Source organism: Metopolophium dirhodum, chromosome 2 (assembly GCF_019925205.1).
Source record: "Metopolophium dirhodum isolate CAU chromosome 2, ASM1992520v1, whole genome shotgun sequence".
Classification (NCBI taxonomy): Eukaryota; Metazoa; Arthropoda; class Insecta; order Hemiptera; family Aphididae; genus Metopolophium; species Metopolophium dirhodum.
Window position 1 is genome coordinate 35,911,818 of NC_083561.1, and position 20,784 is coordinate 35,932,601.

The 20,784-nt window shown below is 28.8% G+C and overlaps 3 protein-coding genes across 5 annotated transcripts; 1 reads left to right on the top strand and 2 right to left on the bottom strand.

Moving 5' to 3' along the window:
* Positions 1-60: 60 nt before the first annotated feature.
* On the top strand, positions 61-2,923 carry LOC132938396 (pleiotropic regulator 1). The gene is made up of 9 exons (XM_061005201.1): positions 61-357; positions 433-539; positions 617-774; positions 842-1,080; positions 1,151-1,495; positions 1,595-1,713; positions 1,790-1,991; positions 2,080-2,211; positions 2,809-2,923. Exons 1-9 carry the CDS (start codon positions 319-321, stop codon positions 2,866-2,868), a joined length of 1,401 nt encoding a protein of 466 aa, XP_060861184.1. The 5' UTR covers positions 61-318; the 3' UTR covers positions 2,869-2,923.
* A 3,795-nt stretch (positions 2,924-6,718) lies between these two features.
* On the bottom strand, positions 6,719-9,513 carry LOC132938617 (probable small nuclear ribonucleoprotein Sm D1). The gene is made up of 4 exons (XM_061005551.1): positions 9,355-9,513; positions 8,002-8,078; positions 7,135-7,338; positions 6,719-7,028 (listed from the first exon to the last, which is right to left on the bottom strand). Exons 1-4 carry the CDS (start codon positions 9,366-9,368, stop codon positions 6,916-6,918), a joined length of 408 nt encoding a protein of 135 aa, XP_060861534.1. The 5' UTR covers positions 9,369-9,513; the 3' UTR covers positions 6,719-6,915.
* An 863-nt stretch (positions 9,514-10,376) lies between these two features.
* Positions 10,377-18,196, bottom strand: LOC132938443 (splicing factor U2AF 50 kDa subunit-like). Of its 3 annotated transcripts, none has more exons than XM_061005279.1 (12): positions 18,110-18,196; positions 17,920-17,989; positions 17,571-17,828; positions 14,975-15,102; positions 14,786-14,902; positions 14,549-14,711; positions 14,445-14,486; positions 14,309-14,364; positions 12,150-12,272; positions 11,909-12,064; positions 11,685-11,849; positions 10,377-11,621 (listed from the first exon to the last, which is right to left on the bottom strand). In XM_061005279.1, exons 2-12 carry the CDS (start codon positions 17,933-17,935, stop codon positions 11,490-11,492), a joined length of 1,356 nt encoding a protein of 451 aa, XP_060861262.1. In that variant the 5' UTR covers positions 17,936-17,989; positions 18,110-18,196; the 3' UTR covers positions 10,377-11,489. The 3 variants fall into 3 exon arrangements, with proteins under 3 accessions (XP_060861262.1, XP_060861263.1, XP_060861261.1); XM_061005280.1 differs by having other exon boundaries at positions 18,085-18,171; XM_061005278.1 differs by having other exon boundaries at positions 17,920-18,174.
* Between the last annotated feature and the right edge of the window lie 2,588 nt (positions 18,197-20,784).

A 20,784-nucleotide genomic window follows, 5' to 3' on the forward strand; every position in this document is an offset into this window, starting at 1 on the left:
CGGCTCACTGCTAGCTAGCGCTTCCAGCAGGACTTCTGGTGTACTATGGACGTAAACATAGTTCCATCACGGAATATATGAAATTTCGTTAAAATTTCATAGCGCTGTCGAGTGTGCTGCGATTTTATTCGACATCGTCTTAAGTCGTGGTCGCGGCATTTAATCTATTCTGTGGTCGCAGTACAACAATACAATTATAGACTGCGATGTGCGTGATGGCCACAATTTATGTTTAACGAATAACATCCGTAAACCCCGCCGGTCGCCGGTGTCGGACGCTAAAATAGCCATTTACTACACTCGTCGATATCGGATAATATGTCAACGAGAAGCCAAAACGCAATGAGTTTCTCGGAGGTAAAAACTAAAAACTATAGTTATGTATATATATAGTTATATTGAGTTGTATAATCTTGTTCCACTATACTTTAGGAAGTACAACGGCACTCTGTTCATACATTGGTCTTTAGGTCACTCAAAAGGACTCACGATATGTTTTTATCGTGTCAAGGGATGTTACCACCAATAGACGAAGAAGCGTAAGTTGATTTGTGCAGTGTTTTGTAATCAAACAATGTTGTACACCTACCTACATTTTTTTCACTGTTACGTTTAGGGAGAAAATAAAAAAACTCGTCAAGGCTCGAGATTGTTATGGTCTTGTTTTTGACAAAGTGGAACGCAATAAGATAAACATGAAGAAGTCTCAACCGAATCATCCTAAATCAGATAGCCTTGATATCTATAAAGATAATCACCTTCCATTAGCCATAAGTAACGATACATGATTATTGTTTGTTAATTACTATACACGATGTCTAATTATTTTTTTAATTTTTAGCTGATAATCCTGAGAAAGTAAATAAGAACACAGAGACTAGTATGGTGTTATCGAGTCCAAGTACACAAAACATAGCTGCAGCTAATCGACTGATTAATCATATTATGCCAAAACCAAAATGGCATCCACCATGGAAGTTATATCGAGTGATATCTGGACATTTGGGTTGGGTGCGATGTGTTACTGTTGAACCTGGCAATGAATGGTTTGCAACTGGTGCTGCTGATCGAGTTATTAAAGTAATATTACAAAATTAATTTCATTATATTTAATACTCATTTGTATTTAATATATTTTTTATGGTTCTAGATCTGGGATTTAGCGTCTGGAAAATTAAAACTTTCCTTAACTGGGCACGTGAGTACTGTGCGAGGCTTGCAAGTAAGTCCTAGACACCCTTATTTATTCAGTTGTGGCGAAGATAGGCAAGTGAAGTGTTGGGATTTGGAACATAATAAAGTAGTTCGACATTATCATGGACATTTGAGTGCTGTATACAGTCTTGCATTACATCCAACGATCGACGTATTATTAACTGCTGGACGAGATTCGACAGCTAGAGTATGGGACATGCGTACAAAAGCCAATGTTCACACACTCACTGGACATACAAATACAGTTGCCAGTGTTGTTGCCCATGAATTTGAACCTCAAGTATAATAGTTTAAATAAATTATTTATTTATCATTTTTAAAAATACTTTATCGATAATTTTTTTGGAATTTTGATATAATATTTTTGGATTTTGCTTAGGTGTTGACTGGATCTCACGACTGTACAATTAGGCTATGGGATTTAGCTGCTGGAAAAACTCGTGCAACTCTTACAAATCACAAAAAAAGTGTGAGGTCACTTGTTTTACATCCAAAAGTGTAAGTTTCAAATATTATTTAATATTTATAGAACCGTAAAGATTTACTCTGTTGTTTGTTACCATGTGATTTTAAGGTACATGTTTGCCAGTGCAAGTCCAGATAACATAAAACAATGGACATGCCCAGATGGGAAATTTATACAAAATCTTACTGGTCATAATGCTATAGTTAACTGTATGGCTGTGAATTCTGATGGGGTATTGATGTCTGGAGCAAACAATGGGTCAATGTATGCTTGGGATTGGAGAACTGGTTATAATTTTCAGAGGATGCAGGTATGTAATTTGATGTATTATGTTATGCACATTGTAGCCATGTATATTATGTTGATTTATATCAAAATATATTGTGTTTTTTTAAAAGGCTCCTGTACAACCTGGATCGATGGACAGTGAAGCCGGAGTATTTGCAATGGCATTTGATAACAGTGGTACAAGACTTATTACAGCTGAAGCTGATAAAACTATAAAACTTTATCGAGAAGACGATACGGCTGTAAGTATATTACCAGTAGTCTCAAGGATAAATGATAAACTTTTGGTTTTACTTTACTTTAAATACCATTACTATCTTTGTTTTCATATGTTGTACAATACTAAAACGTTTAAAAATTATTATGATACATTTTGGTATGACATTTTTTTAAATGGTCCAATATGATTTATCAACAAACATTAATCTATTTCAATGATTAATATTTCTATTTTTATGATTTTGTTGTGAAGCATTATTATTTGTTAATAAGAATAGGTGAAAGTTAAATTATAAATTGAACCTTTAAAATGTTTATATAATTATATTTTAAAATTTGTTATGACTTATGCTTAAATTTTAAAAGCTCAAAATGAGTGTAAATTAGACATATTCCAAAAATAATTCATCGTTCAGTTTTTCTTGAATGTTTCCAATTATAATATCTTATCGGACATCTGAATATTTTTTTGTATAAATTTACTATGCAAATAATGTATAGTTGTTTCATTGTTTGATACTAATAACTTATCTTTATTTAAATAACAATTTTATGTAGTAATAATGACCTAGCTAAACTTTATAAGTTTAAAAATAATAATATTTTTATATTTGTTTTAGACTGAAGAAAGTCATCCAATTAATTGGAAGCCCGATATAATCCGAAGAAGGAAATATTAATATTTTTGTAAACAATTATTGACATAAATAAATTTATCATTTTTGAACGATATTATTACTGACAAAAATTATTTGAATTTTATTCCATTAAAAAAAAAAAATCAAGAAAAGTTCATAAAATTCATCTTTTGTCTATCATGAAAAATATAATTAAATGTATAGAGTTTTGCAACAAATTAGAACTTTTCTAAATTATTACTAGTGTCTAAATAAAAATGTATAGTACAATGTACATGGTCTATAAAATAATATATCAATTATCATGGCTTTTTAATACGTTTTTCTTCGTACCCGAGGGTAGTAATGGGTTAATATATTTTTGGAAAATACCCTTGTTATATACCTGGTATTTTGGATGATTACTTCAAACAAAAATTATCCAACAACATTTGTTTATCTATGAACAAATGTAAGCCGTGTGGTGATCAAAGAGAACCATATTATGTCCATAAAAATATTTTAATCAAATACATTTTTGGTGGAAATCTGAGAAGATAATTTTTTTTTTTTGAAAAATTATAAATTAATAAAATAATAAACAATTTAAAACCAGAAAAAAATGTTCATAAGCTCACTGCTGTTATATCATTGTTAAGACATTTATATTTATATGAAAAAAAAAAATTTGCGAAGATAATATTTATATATTATATATTATATACCTGGGTACATACAATATGTTTCGCTATAAAAGAAAAAAAAATTAAAATAGGTACGTAACTGTTGCTTAGATTATATTATTAATATTAATAAGCTTTAAAGTTTAATATAATACTAATTTTGATGTACTTAGCTCCGTAAAAATGGAAATTATTTGTTTACTAATGTTAATTGAATCACTAATTATTTTATTAAAAGTAAGAACATTTATAATTACATGTAATATGAACAGTACTATGCACCTATTTTACTTATAACAAGTAAAATAAGATAATAAACAACTAAAAGGTAGGACATTGTACTATTTAGGTAAAAAAATTAATAATTGGAAATTCAAAATATACATAATTTTGTGATAGGTAACAGTTTTGAGACAGTGTCGTAACTCATGAATCGTAATTTTTTGATTGACATTGGTCAATTGTTGAACTGTCTGCAACAGCGTTTCTTAAACTTTGTTCCGCATAACTTAAGTGCTTTTTTTCAGTGAAGGATTTATATTTATGAAGTCTTGTTAGTCTGTTATTTAAATATTTTTTTTAATTAAATACAATATACACATTTTTATCATATGAAATTATTATAATTTTTAATGCAAATAATCCTTACATAAAATGAGGCATAAAACTATTGAAACATAGTAGGGGTTCTAATAGTCGAGCTGTAATAATTTATTGCCGAAAGCTTAATAAAAAAAGCTAAAAAGCTAAGAAAAAAAATTAGTGGTTCCATAATATAAGTGGACATAAAAAAGGGTTCCACGGATAAAAAGTTTAAACGCTGGTCTACAATATTAAGGACAACTAATAAACGAATTAAGAAACATAATATCGAAGATTGAAAATAATTAATGTTTCGAGTTGATTGGAAAAAAAAATGATTTTAAGTAGGCTTTTATCCAATACCAAAACACTTCATGCGTTTCAGTCTATCTGCTTATGACTATATAGTAACGCCTTCTCTTTGGTATTTCATAAAAAATCTTCACAGACCTAAAAATTCTTAAGTACTGGTTTGTTATAGCCCCGCCACGGTGAGTTAAAACTTTAAAGCCCCCTCCCCCTACTCAGGTTTGTTATAGCCCCGCGGCCCCTGCCATCCGTATAACAATAAATACATGATACATCGTATGAATATAAAATAATGAGTTTATTTATCGATTCCATAATAATAATAATTTAATGATAGATATATTGATATAATATTAAAAAAATTAAATTCATAAATGATAATAATAAATATATTGTCTCTATATATAAAACAATGATAAATTAAAAAATGTATAAAAATGTTTATGGTTTCTGTGATTCCCAAAATTCCACTATATACCTTTTAAGATGGTATCAAAAACGGATCAATATATTGTTGAGTTTTGATCGCCACATAAGTCTAAAATATTTCTATCAGTTCCTTTACGCTTTTTGTTGCCCCATTTGGCCAACCACCACATTCTCTTGACATTTTGTGGGCTCCTGAGTTAGGAAATTGTATTTATGGTTAACTTTGATTATGTTGAAATCCATGTTGTCGCAAATTAGTATAAGCTTTCCAGCTGTCAGAAAAAATTGTAGAACTATGTCTATTGTCTAATAAATAACGGTTAATGATAGCAATTTAATTTCTGATATATTTGGCACACTAACTATGAAATAGTCTTTGATTATTAGGTACCTCATGGTAATGTTAGGTATTTTTTGTTGAATTATTTTGTATAGGCTTTAAAGTTTTAACTCACCGTGGCGGGGCTATAACAAACCAGTACCAATTCTTACCCTTAATCAAATAGCAAAATTACATTACTTTAAATTTCATACTAAATCAAACTCTCACGGTAACCCATTAATCAAACAACTATTCGGCGTCTCATTTCCCCGTAATGTACGTAGAAAACTCAAAAGACAGTGGCCTAGAGGCCTACTAAAATAAAAATATAAACCAATAGGTAATACCTAAAAGTACCTGGTTGGGAGGCTCTGCTGTGTGCCTGCCCATAAACACTACCTCCTGTTAATAACCATGTATCAAATTTACCCATTTGACTAATTCATTGTATTGTTTGGATTGTAAATAAAATATTTAATAATAAAAATACATTCATCGCTCCGCTTAGAATCTAAAAGTAGATACAGTGAAACATTGAAAAATTGAATAGGCCGGGGACAAAAAAAAATTCTAGTTACAGAAAAAATGTTGTGTACTTGGGTACATTTTATTGAAATGTAGGGGCCAAAACATTCGTACGAGTTATCGCCCAGACAGCATTTTGTAATGATATTATAGTATTATAATAACGTTATACTAATATTATTCGTTATAACAATGTTATAATAATACCTATTATTAATCATAAAATTGCTGTCTGGGCGAGGTTCCACTGTATCTATAAGCATTCAGATTCAATTTTTAATTTTTGTACGTAAATAACCACCAAGTCCGGAATAGGGACTCTACCGAAGGTCTAAATAATAACATAGGTATCAAATGGACATTAAATATTGGCACCCTAGGTAAAAAAAAAAAAGCATTAGCACAAAGATGCACATTTATTCTATATTCCATTAACTCTTATTTTTTATGGTAAAATATTTTGTTTTCCACTGTATTCAGAACAGATTAAATTTGATTAATAAAATCTACTGATGTTAGAAGAAAATTGATGGGCTGTACTAGTGCCCTGGTTAGGTTGGGTAGGGTGGTATCAAAAATTGGATAAACTTTAAAGTATCATATTTATTTCAATAATTATAAATTTATAATGAAGGGAACAGGAAAAGTTAAGGCCTTCTATTATTATTTAACATCATAATGAACATTTTACCAATTAATATTGTTATCATTAATATACGTAATACAGTAATAAAAAATACTTTAAGGTGTAAAATAGTTTATAGTCCATTGACAAATACAAAAATAATATACATCTTTCTGTATTTAGAGCATACTATATTTGGTTATTAACAATTTTCATGAACTTATTACAATTTATATATGTTTTTTGAAATACCAATATATTTAGATGATCATGAGCATATTGAAAATTATTGAAAATTTAAAAATATAAAGAATACCAAGACAACTAAAAGAACTTTTTTATAAATGACAACTTAATTAAATGTTTTTAATATACATACCAAATTATAACATAGTTATAATCATTATTGTCATATAATCAGTATTAATATTAAATACATTTATATTAGGTAAATCGTAAATGGTACTATTTATTAAATGTATTTATAAGTATTAGACAATAATCTTATACATATGAGACAATTTATTATAAGACTTGATAAATAAAGTTTAAATATTTTTAAAATAAATGCAGAGCAAATAAAAATTTGAAAACACATAGAAGTTTGAATTGAATTTGAACAAATTACAAAAGTATTAACGTCGGGGTGGTCCACCACCTCGCCCACGTCCACCACCACTTCCACGTGGTCCTCCACGACCTCCTCGTCCTCTAGGACCTCCACGCCCACGACCACCTCTTCCTGGTCCTAAGGAAATAAAAGATTCATTAAAAAATATTTTATATTTTTTCTGAATTAACGTATTTTGATTAATTTAGATGTAATTATATCTCTGAAAAATACAAATACTAACCTCCGCGACCTCCTCGTCCACCACGGTTCATTCGTGATTTAGGTGCATCGTCAACTAACAGGGTTTCAAGTGTAAGAGAGTCAGGTAAAATATAGTACCGAATGTTGTTACCTCGAATACTGAGTGTTTCATAATGTATAGGTTGTTGATTTCTTACAGTCATTTTAACAGCTTTAAGGTGAGTGTTCATTGCTACATCAACACCTAAAATTATATAAATGTTAAACAAAGAGTTGCATATTACTAAAAGAAAATAAATAAATAAAATTATTGATGTCAAATATTGTCAATAAAATATAACTGGAATATTATTTATGCATTATAAGTTTAATAGTTTATCTAGCTTATATTATATATTATGCTCTGATATATGCAATAATGTAGCTTTTATTTTTAAAACTAACAATTACAGTATAGGGCTATTTAATAAAATGTGATCTAAATGTCTAATCATTGATTATTTTTAATCTAGAAATAAATAGAAATAAAAATACCACAGTTTAAGATAATTTTAATTAATGTATTTGAATTAATATGATATGTATATTAGTATCTTCAAAAATAATTTAAAGTTGACATTATAATAAATTATTATCAAAATTTTCTAACCTTAATCAAATACATTTTGTGAGTTATCTAACATGTTATGATAAATTATGGTTATTTTCGCATTTATTGGAAATATTTTTAAACGTCAACATTCGTTGGTGAATCACTATAATGTTGACCTTCCACAGTAATATAATATGTACATTATATACGTTATACATCAGTCAATTCTTTTTTAGTTGAAATTTAATAAGTTTTTAGCCAAATACAAAATAAATATTCCCAGAATTTATTTCCAAAAAACTTTGTTTGACTTACCTGTAATAGTTCCATGAACACTGGTGCCATTTTTAAGTTCTAATGTCACAGTTTCATGACTGAGTTTCATCAAAAATCTGTAACATAATAAAAATATTAAATGTAGTAATAGGCTTTACATTTTGAAAAGTAACTAAAATATAATATGCTTTATAATTAACTGACGACTAACAAATTTGTTTTATTGTAGTTTTATTAGGTACCTTAAGTTATTATTTCATACTTTTTAAAATAACAGTAATAAAGCACTGCATTTTTTAACATTAAATTTAACATTTTAAATTGTTAACACATCCTGAAGAACTCCATACATTACTTAAATTGTTCGTAATTATTTTAATTAATAATAAAATTAATTTACTCCCATTATCCATTTTGTTAATCTAGTCCTATATACTAAAGGCTCATAAAAAAATATACATACAAGGCTTGCTTAACAGCTAAGTAACATTTAAGTTTTAGGATTTTCAATTTTAAATGAAAATAGCTTTTGATTTAAGTTATAATGTTAACTTGTTGTATAAAGTAATTCATAAGTACATACTTATACAAGTATGGTAAACAAAATAGGTAATATAGTAACATAGCCTGTTAATCAAATAATTCGAAGATTTAAATCAAGCATGGTATAATTAGTTATTATTTAATATTATATTAAACTAAGAAATTAATGATACACATCTTACAAAATCAGTATTGTTTAAACATGGACAATCAAGATATAAGGAGCGACACAATTAATGATGTCATCAGAAAATGGTTTAACAATTTATGTACGCAATTTTGTAATGGAAACCAAGTGCTTGATAAGAGGTCAACATTTCGATCATAAGATTAATAACCGATTGACTAGTATTGGCATTTATAAATATTTAATATTTTTGTTACTACGGAATGCCAAAATATATTTTTAATATAATATAGGTATTAGCTGGTAAGTGGGGTTCACATTACACAATGTAGTGAAAAGTTGAATATGTAGATAATGTGGTGTCAATATTTTGTTACCTACCTCTATGTATTAAATAATAAATTAGTTTTTCGTGTAACCAACAAGGCATGCGTACATTTATTAGGTAGTACAGTTGACGAAATATTATATAATATGGACGACTAGTAACCAACACGGCTTAAGTTGTAAACTAGTAAACATAACGGCTATTGATTTATTTTCATAAGGTGTTCTAGTTGATACAGAAAAATAGGAATTACTTGAGCATGTAAATAATGTTAAAAACTAAATCAATACACGCAAAACCTCCCAGGAATCAAATTAGTCCCGAAATTCAATTTATTGAAATACCTAAGTAATAAACTACCGGTTCAGCGCTTAAAACCAAACTATCAACTTACTTGACTAATTTCATGATTAGGTATTTATATTAAAAATAAAAATTACAAAAGCTTAAGGCTCGATGCTCACAAGTCACAACAACAGAGTCGGCGTTTAAAATTTTAGAATCAAAACATTTGTCATTTTGGAAAAAGACGGGAAACTGCACGTGATAACTGATGTTGTCAACGAAAGATGCCGAAAACCAGGGCTACCACCATCACTGACTGCGAATACTGAGGGCCAGTACTACCATCTCCGGTTAAAATTAACGGACACCTAACCGATAAAGTAATATAGATAATAAAGAAAAATTAAGAATATTATTTGAATAAAAAATTTTAAATTTAATTTGTAAAGAAAATTGTTATTACCCTATTAAACCCATATTAATTCACATTTCACTTTCGGCATACATTTTTGCGCTATTAAATGATAATATTAAATATTTTAACCAGATTTGAAAGGCCATTATTATTTTGAATTGTGTTTGTTTTTTTATAATGCACTGACATAAGCATTTTATTCAATGCATATTGTAGCCAGTATATTATATTTGTGGTTGGTTTGAACGATTCCCATTGATCACTACATGAAAATAATTTAAAATTTAATTAATTAAGATACACACATACAATGGCTAAATATATTGTGCCATATATTTATTTAGCCGTGCTACCACCTAATAGTACAAATCTACACTGAAGCCGTTGTAAGACTTGCCATTGTACACCATAATATTATTCAATATTTAAATTTAACATCCATATACACAGATGAATATGTAGGTCCTTCATACACTTAATTAAAAAGTACATCTTCTTTTATTATAATACTGTTTTTATTATTAACTATTTTCATTTATACATATTGTTTTAATTTAAGCAAGTGTAAATTATTATAAAATATAATCATAATACATTATACAACAAAAATAAAATCTGTAAATTGTGTTGATGAATGAGTTGCTTTAAATACACTGTTTAAATTGGTTATTATTATTTAAATAACAATAATAATACATGTTATTAATAATTACACATTGAAGTAAAATACACGTTTTATTAATCAAAGTAAAATTAAAATGGAAAAAAGTACAACTTCTGTAAAATTACCAAGTGCTTCTAATGTTACATAATATACTCTATTCAGAATAAGAAAGCTTAGATAGACTAACTTATGCGCATAGGTGTGGCTTCATCCCGAATGCCAAACCAGGCGGTTGACTTGGTGGGAGAAGCATCCGATCACCGCTCACTACATTTCTTATTCTGAATAGAGTAGTCAATTTTTGCCAATATTGGAAGTTGAACTTTATAAATAAGACTAAAAAAAAAAATTAAAATGGAAAAAAAATTATTGAATATAATATAAATAATACATAAAATCACAGTTCAAACAACAAACAGTTTGAAAAACTCAAATTTTTAAGTGTATTTACTATTTAAAATAAAATCTTGCCAAAAGTTATAAAAATAAGTACACTACGCCCCCCTTTATTTAAGAGGTTTATACAGACAATTTCAAGTTGTTAATCTTAAGCATATTATATACTAATTTAAGTATTTTAAAAGTGGTCCCATGTCAGTACCAACAATGGTTGTGTGATGAGGATTATAAATAATAACCGTTATGAACAGGACACACTTACAAGCATATTATTTAGACTCGTGTCTACAGTAGATTAACAAATTAATCACACTATAAGAAGAAAACATCATCTGTCAGTTTTTATTTTTTCTTAATAAACACTTAATCATTTTTAACAATTTAAAAAAAAAAAAAAATAAAAATGTTTTGACGCAATACATGTCTTCTATTTTATGGTAAAAATTTGGTAAGGCTGGTATCGTAAGGTTGGGCAGCACAAAACCATTTTCACGGATAAATTAGAAGTAGTGTGGTCCTCTCACCACTTTTGACATGAGATAACGATATCCATTGTATACATATTTCAAAAACCATTCAAATTGGTGAAATTATTTTTTTTAAATATTTTTATTGTAATATACAAGTCAAACAAAATACTTTTTTGAAAAAACTAAAAAAACATGCAGTTAAGGGTTAATGTACTAGTTTAAAAGTCACAATTCAGTATTGAGGGGGTTCTGTGACTTAAAATAAGTTATAAACATTTTAAATTTATTGTAAGTAATTAAAATTCTCGTCTATGATATTTATCTGGTTCCATGAAAGAAGTAACCACAACTCTGTTGTTGAACTTTCGGCCTGCCAATGCTTGTTGTGCTTTTTGACAGTCAACAATAGCATTGAACTCTATAAACACCTGAAAAACAACATTTTTCAAAGTTCTATTTTAGTAGAAAATAATAAAATTTAAAAATAATACTTTTCCGCAGCCAGGCACATCAATTCCTTCAATAGGTCGTGGAATTTCTAGTGACCGAACAACGCCATATTTATTACACTCTTCACGAATATCTTCTAGAATATCTTCATATTCTTCTTCATCTTTTAGTTCATCAGGAGTTACCATATTCAGTAAACATAAAACCTGCAAATTATTATGATTTAAAAAATGTTTACTTTGTATGTTATTAAAAAAATATTTACCTCAGTTGGAGGTCCTGCAGTTCCAACAACTGTAAGTCCAGGGACTTGAATCGTGACAGGTACTTGACCAAGCCCAGGATTCTTGGCCCCAATACTGGCCCTCTGTACAATTAATTTCTTTTCTCCTAATTGCATACCATTCAAACCAGCAATGGCCTATACTTACAAAAGTTTAATAATTAATTTTTGTGGAAAACAATGACTAACAATGTAGTATTTGATTATAAGTAATTTATTTTACCTGATCAGTCATCACTACATCAGCATACTCGCAGAATGCATATCCTTTACTTAAACCAGTGGCAGCGTCCTTGACCAGATTGAATGCTTTTAACTGACCAAATGATGTAAGTAATTCTTTCACCTATCATCACGCAAATAAATAATTTAAAACCTATTATATCCTGTTGGATACTAATTAACCTTTAGTAATATTTGTTTAGGACTCCCATAGTATTATTCACTTAAAAATAAACAGTATGCAATTTAAAAATAAAAAAGATAGAGAAAGAATTAATTTATTCAAATCTTAAGTGTTCTAAAAGAAATGTTGTACTTGCTTTAACACTTTTATATTCCAAATATCTAAGTACAATATTATTTTTTGTAAACCTGTTAAACACTGAACTTATAGGTTATATTATAGTTTTAAACATTTATTTACTTTAATTATTAACTTAACTGTTTTACAATAACTGTTCTTAATGCTTTATCATAAAATTACATAACCGTGCCTGCTAAAATTATATTAGGTTTCTAATGTGTTAATACCATTATCTGTATCTTCCGATAATATAACTGACTATAAAAAATGTATACAATATACATATTATAAACGTTTCTGTCATTACTTTAGTATATTATTGTGTTTTTGTAGTATCTTTAATTTTTATATGAGTGTTGTTAGCCGTAGTTGTTTATGTCTGTTATTATTTTTTATAAGTTTTATGCATGATGACCAACTAGAGAGATTGTAAACGGTATTGAACATTGCAAAAAGTTTTGAAATATGTTAAGGATCAAAATATCTATTTTAATTGTACTGTATACTGTCTAATAAAAAGTTGTAATTAGCATTAACGATAAATAAAATAATCTATATTAGAACAATTATATGTTGTTCAAGCGCTGCTAAAAATATTTATTTTAGCAAGTTATTATACTGAGTTTAGGTTTAACCTACCCAAATAAAGTGGTATTGGAAACTGCGAGGGTGGTCATGAGTTTATTATTTAATAAATAGTTAGTTAAATCTGTTTATATTTTGATGGTTTTACTTTTTTCTCAAGTAGAATACCTAAAATACATTGTATTATTATTTATTATTACCAAAAATCCTCCAATTGCAGATTTAATTTTGAAATAAGTATCACACTATTTGTTTAAGAAAAATAGTTATTGATTATTTAATGTTATTACTTATTAGAAGTTATCAACTCATTAATTAGAGTTGACATTTATAGTTTATTTTATTTATTTATTTATTTTTTTTATTGAACTTAAGCCTGGCGACTATGGCCATTAGCTGTTGTAGGGGTTATGAACTGTGGTAGGGGTAAGGTTGGTACGGTAGGTTGATTTTACAATTGTTTTAACGGTTGTTACGGTAGGTAGCAAACACGTGTATGTGAGGCAAGGTTTTTAATTACTATGAACCTGGGTGGTCACCCATCCGGGAGCTAGTAGCTGTGGTCGTTACTTACTCCCAGTCGCATTCCGCGACTGGTAGCAGCCAACACGCCACGCCAAGTCACTTATTTTATTTAATATAGTACATAAAGACAGATATTTCATTTAATCTTGTTAGTTGTATTTATATTATTCATGAAAGCATAAGAACAGTTTATTCCCTACGACACATAAGTACATAACCAATGTAATATTCCGAAACACCACTTGCCTGTATGTCGATTTGGACAGACGAAACAGTTGTATCAGAGTTTCATTTTCAACCAAGTACTCTAGCTAAGGGCAAGGGGTATAGCAGAGGAACAATTATTAGCTTTTTACTGTTTCATTAAAATGTCTCAAATTGTTTTCTTTTTTTTTTTTTACTTACATTTGTTTTCAGACAGAAAGAAAAGTAAATGTATCACAAGCATAATGAAAAGTCAATAAAAGACTGGCAAGGAGAATCCATGTTCTTACGGCGACCCTAAATAAAAACCCCAGGTCCCTGCAAATCTAAACTGTTATATTTTAATACACAAAACAAGAACATATTTTCTGAAAAAAACAAAAAATAAAACCTGAAATGTATGTGCTAAAAATTAAAAAAAAAAATTAGTACTATTTTTGCTTCTTCTCAAACCATGTTTTTTGTATTGACCTAAATGTACCTCTGCTAATGACCACTATGCTAAAAATAAAGGGCTGGACATTACTACTAAAATGACTTACCTGCTCATCATTAAGGTATGCTGGTAATCCTCCGATAAATATTTTGTGTGGTGAATCTAAAAAACATAACAATGATGACAATTATTAATGTCTAAAAATATTAAATTATTACAAGTATTTAAGGTATAAAACAAACCTGGAACCGTTCCAAGACCAAATGAACTGGAATCATATTTCACTGTAAAAAAAATTCAATGACAAATTATATTTTAATCCCAGAGAAAATAAATATTCCCATACTCATGTCTAATGTCATTCCAGAATTATAGTTTGTAACTGGATTACTCTCGGTCATTCCAGGTGTTGGCTGATAATCATGTGGACGTCTTATTTTTAAGCTCTGACCTTTGAAATTAATACCATCAAAAGCCATTGCTTGAGTAGTTTCATCAATAGACCTAAACTATAGTTGAATGAAAATTAAATTTTCATTAAATTTTATAATGGCATTAAATGAAACATGAAACCTATACATACCTCCAAAAATGCAAAATTTTTATCTAAATTAATTTGACATGCAAGCACCGGATTGCCAGCAGCTTGAGCTAATCCAGACAAATGCATTTGCTGATTGAAGAACTCCATCATTTCATCCTAAAAATGTATTAAAAAGATGTAAATTTGTAGAAATTAATAATAATTACTAATTAGTAATGATAGCAATACCTCAGTTACACCAAATGGTATGTTTCCAACATACAATCTTCTTGCTTGGCGTGTAATTGTAGATCCAACGACAGGGACAGCTGTTTGAGGAGTATCTGGCATTGTATTTGCAGGAATTTGTCCAGCAGCTAAACCAAAAATAGATCAAATAATTTAAATTTGAACATTTTACTTAGCATTCAGAAACTAATAAAATCTGTAAAGTATTCAACATACAAAACTGTTCTGAATAAATATGTGTAGGATCAGTGACGTAGCCAGGGGGGGGTTTTAGGGGTTCAAACCCCCCCCTTGGCCTAAAAAAAAAAAGGTTATCATAGAATTTGTTATTATAATTTATATATATTTATAGTTTTGTTATATGTATAAAATATGACGTAACTATTTTAGGGCAGCTTTAAAACGTTTTAAGTTTTAATACCACAGAAATACAGAATAGATTAAATTAATACTATGAATTATTATCATATAAGTTATTAAGAGGACACTATACCCCACATCCTTTGTCCCCATCTTACAAATGTACAACATAGCAAAAATTTTTTTGTGTAAGATAAAACAACTCCCACGGTATTTATAGTATAATTTCCAAAACTCTACAACGCAAAGGGACCAACTTTATCAGTGTCGTAGTGTTTTTATTTTTTGATACCATTTACCAATAATTTTTAATAATTAAATGAAAAAAATCCTAATGTTCTCAAACTGATAACTTTAATTTTATTTATGTTATCCAAATAATAAAAACGCTACGACACAGATAAAGTTGTTCCCTGTGCGTTGAGGAATTTTGGTAATTCTACTATAAATACTGAGAAAGTGGTTCTATCTCACGCATAACAGTTTTTTGCTATGTTGTACATTTGTAAGACGGAGACAACGCATGCGGGTATAGCGTCCTCTTAATAATGTTTTTTTGGTGAGCAAGTGGCACCTCACATTGTTTAAATCTAGAAATATTTGACACATTATGTAACATTCAATCTATACGAAACTGTACTGGCACCATACAAAAAGTATGGGTGGTTTTTACATACCCTAAACGACAATACATAAAGTTAGATTCAATAGAACATGTTTGTCCTGGATTTTACTTCTTGGAAATTACTTTGTTGTAAAATTATGTACATAACATTATATTAAACTTTAAGTATATTTCTTACTACTATTAATATAGTTATGAAAATTAAGATTTTTAAATTTAATTCTATTACAAAATGTTAACAACTTAATTTATTTAATATTTAGGATGGTATATTGTTAATTTACTATTCATATAAATGTAATTCATTAATCCCAATAATGACTACTCTACATATAGTTTCAACAATAGCAGAATAAAATGTTTTGAATCAGTACTGTGGTGGTGGGTTTTTACCACTTCAGTCCGCTAACTTATACAGTTAACATGTAAAGATGGACACTGTTAGGTTAGAAAAATTTCTAAGAACAAATTAATATTTTTTATGTTGATATTTATTATTTATACAACTTTTATAAATAACAAAACCTGCTTAATATAGAAACAGATAGGTACATATTATTAGGGGTGGGAAGGGTGCTAGGTGTTCTCCTTCAAAAATGTTAATCAGCTGAGGTTTTAAAAACATTTTTTTATATTGAAAGTGATATATTAAATTGTTAACATGACCTAAATGTTAAAATTAATCTAAAAAATGAAAACCTGTCAACATTGAACATTTATATTGTTTTTATATTAGTATAGATTCCATAGTAAATAGTTTCATTGTACTAGTAAATTTATATATACTGAAAATACAAAAAGCGGCAGATTGCAAAAATTTGATATAACAATTTAATTACAATTTGAAATTCAGTTAAACTGTTTATAATATGTAACAACACAGTGTAGGTATAAAAAATAGTTAATTAATTGGATGATATATTAGATAGGTAAGGTTAGTAGGTTAGTAGCTTGTCACCACAAAGTTTGAATTGAACTTGAAATATTTTAAATTACATTTTTACTTAACTACAATTATTTTAATAAAGATTGTTTTACAATATTTATTAAATAAATTATGTTGGTACCTGCTTGGAATTTTTAATAATACTCAACATTTTTAATTAAAATATAGAATATTTTTCCACAAACAATAGGTGGTTTGATTAACAATTTAAGCTTTAAGAGCTTAAATAAAAAATTATTTGAATAGGAGGTAGCCCAGGAGGTAGGTATATCCATGGTATAAGGAATAAGAAGTATGCTCGATGATAAGATATATATAATCAGTCTTCATATAATTTATACATGCAACCAACAATATACTCAAGCTGAAGTCAAATGTATCTATTTAATTTTATGTAATGCAGCATGCACAAAAACACAAGACGATGCACATGTGAAAACTAGGATAGAAACATGAATCATGTTGAGTATACTTTTTATTTCTTATATCATAGCTATGGGTATATCTATTACAAAAATATTATATATTTTGAATTTAAGTGGTGAGTGGTGACCCCACCAATAATCAACAGCTACCTATTGAAACTCTTTTTTTTCAACTAGGTAGGTACCTATATGTATATTAAAAAATAAAATCTACATATTTAATTAAATATTATATCTTACCTTGCATGGCTTTATATTGAAGAGGTGCAATATGTTCAAAACCTGGTGGTGGAACATCCCAATAGAGAGATGGCTTTCTACGTCTAGACTTATTTTTAGGCGACTTAGATCTACTACGTTTACGTCCTTCGCGACTCCTTGATCGATGTCTGCGATGTCGTTCACGGTCTCTAGATCTTGAACGCCGCCGTCTTTCACCACGTTCTTTATCACGCTCTTTATCACGTTCTCCTCTTTCTCCCCTGTCTCGTTCTCTTTCTAAGTTACATAAACATAATGTAAGTTTATTAGAACAACAATCATATACTACATAATGTCAGGTATTAAGCATAGTTCTAACACTACTTACCTTTATCTTCACCCATTACACTATATTTGTAGTTATATTAAAGACGGCGACTAATTTGAATTATAACGTCCTACGTTAAAAATTAATTGAACAATTGTAAATAATTTAATAATTTATAAGTGGTAAATACTAAATGCTGAAGTATTTAATACAGAAAAAGCAAACCGATTTTGTTAATAATATTGTTTACATGCACTCGTGAGTCGTAAATCCTGTTTTTCTGTACAGCCGCTGAACCAGAATATACCCAGCGCGTTTACAGTGTTCACAATTAGTCACAACACGGACTTGAGATTAGAATTTAGGGGAAGATTAAAAACTCAGGTGTACCAACCTCGAAATGTAAAAAATCCCATTATTACCCCTAAATTCATATTTTACATTCAAATTCAAATAGGTATTAATGTAAAAATGTTAAGTGGCTACAAAAAATAGGTAGGTACTATGGCTAGGTAGGATAAAATAGGAAGGTACTATCTTCTTACTCTATAATCTATATACTAGGGACTACTCCTGGACTAGGGAATGCTAGAACGAAACAGTCGCACACCCAGGATTTTTGTTTGGGGGGGGGGGAGGGGAGGGCTTAAACATTTTTCTTCTTTCCTTACACATAAGTAAACAGTTTTGTATACATACGTACAGTGCTCGAATTGGGAAAAATTAAGTAGAAGAGCTCAATCTAACGATTTAAAAACTGCGTTCCAAGGGCGCAATTATTCAACACAGACCATACAAAAAATACTAGGGGTACGCAAAAAAAAAATAAAAATAGTAGGGGAGCTCCGTCCTTCTGCGCACCCCTCCCCCCACCAATTTGAGCACCGCATACGTGTACGTATGTATAATTACGTACGTAAAATTACGTTATATTTCATATATTTTTGACAAACAACAGTTGCAATTTGTAAACGTAATTATAACGGAGTACGATAAACAAAACATAACGAATAACAAAATACATATAATATATTATCATTATTTATCAAAACATAACTCAAAACGTAATTTATAGAATATTATCAAACGAAAAATGACGCAAAACAAAATAATTTATAAATTATAATATTGATTTTGTAGAAATATTTATTTCATGCAATTTGTTTTTGTTTTAGCGAAAAAACCTAAGAATTTATTATAATATACTCCGTATCCGGGCTATTCCTTGCATTAGTTATTATTTTTAAATGTATTAGGTATTAAATGTTGGGTTTGGGTAAAATAAACGTTTAATAAATAACATACAGTTTAATAACGATTAACACAAAATTTGTAAAACGTTTTAATTGTAAATTTGTAAATAACATAAAATGATTTTTTTTAATAAGGCCTGAAATGAATAAAAACAAACTTTACAAGTTTTTTATTTTAAAAATGTTTATTCTATAGTAAACCCTATTAGCCGTGTAAGCTATAAAAAACACCTTATTATTTTGTAAAAATTCAATATTGTAGGGGTCTACGAAAATTAAAAAATTGGCACGTGTTCTACAAGGAATACGAGTTTGGGAACCTCTGCTTTAAATCGAGTCACAATTCACAAATATAAAACTGAGTCTATAAAACAGCCAACATCAAATAAACGGATGCGGGTTTTTTTTTAAGTAATTTTTTTCTTGCAATTATTTAATTTACAAAATTATAAAATCTAGGACATTAACGTGAAGCCTCTAAAACAACCTCAAACTTTATGTCCCGGTACATTGTATCCCCTGTTCCCCTGCACGCTAAATCCAACACTGTAACCAGACACTATATAATCCACCTACCGGTTTTATTCATTAAAAATTTAAAAAAAAAAAAAAAAATGTTTTATTACTTTTTTTTATGTGAGCCAAACTCTATAAACGTGGTTAAAATGTGATTGATTATATTGTATAAACATTTTCACATTTCGCGATTTGTACAATGAATAATTTGGGTATCATGACTTTACAGCAACGATATCTACACAGAATAAATTATTATCTACGCAAACGGCATCTACAGTGATAGCAAGTACGTAAACATTATTTAACATTATTTTATCGTTAACAAATAACGAGAAACCTAAGCTTTAAAATTTAAATATTACACGTGGTACAGATAACAGCCTTTCGCACTGCAGCACGACGCACGTTATTGTGACTATATAGGTATTGTTAGTGACATCGCGACATCGCGTTGACAGCCCGAACTTAGAAGGTTGCGTCTTACCGGGACTTTTTTAATTTACCGGATTCAGTTTTTTTTCACAATTTTGAAATTTCACAATGGCCAATCAGAATACAATAATAGCATACCCGGCCGACGACAAAGTCGTGAAGTGTGAATCCGACTTTATACTACCTAATACCTATAAACCAACTTAAATGCACATTCCACGTATTGGCTAGACCAAAATTCATAACTTTGAAACAAAGTTCATACGCAAAATTTTGACTTCACCATCATTTTCACTATTTTCAGTAAACCTACGTAATTACGTAAATTAGAAAAGAATTTCCTAAAAAAGGGTGCTCGGTAGACGGTAAATTATCAAAATACCAATCGATAGTATACTTTATATTTAATACAGTTATATACACCATAGACTCTATCATAATACATACACAGTTTATCAAAACAAAGTATGCATACTTATTACTTACCTATCGATTATGTAAAGTGTCGGTGAAAACACAACTATCGAGACTTAACTATTAAAATTTGTCTTTATATGTTCATTGAAATTGCCTATATTAAACTCCGTAAAACTCCTTTTATGTAATACATTACAAAATATTGTAAAACGGATTTTTCTCATCTATTTCATACAAATGTAATCTGCACCTGCGGGTTGCAAGTACAATAAGACTATGGGCTAATTCAATTTAATATATAAAT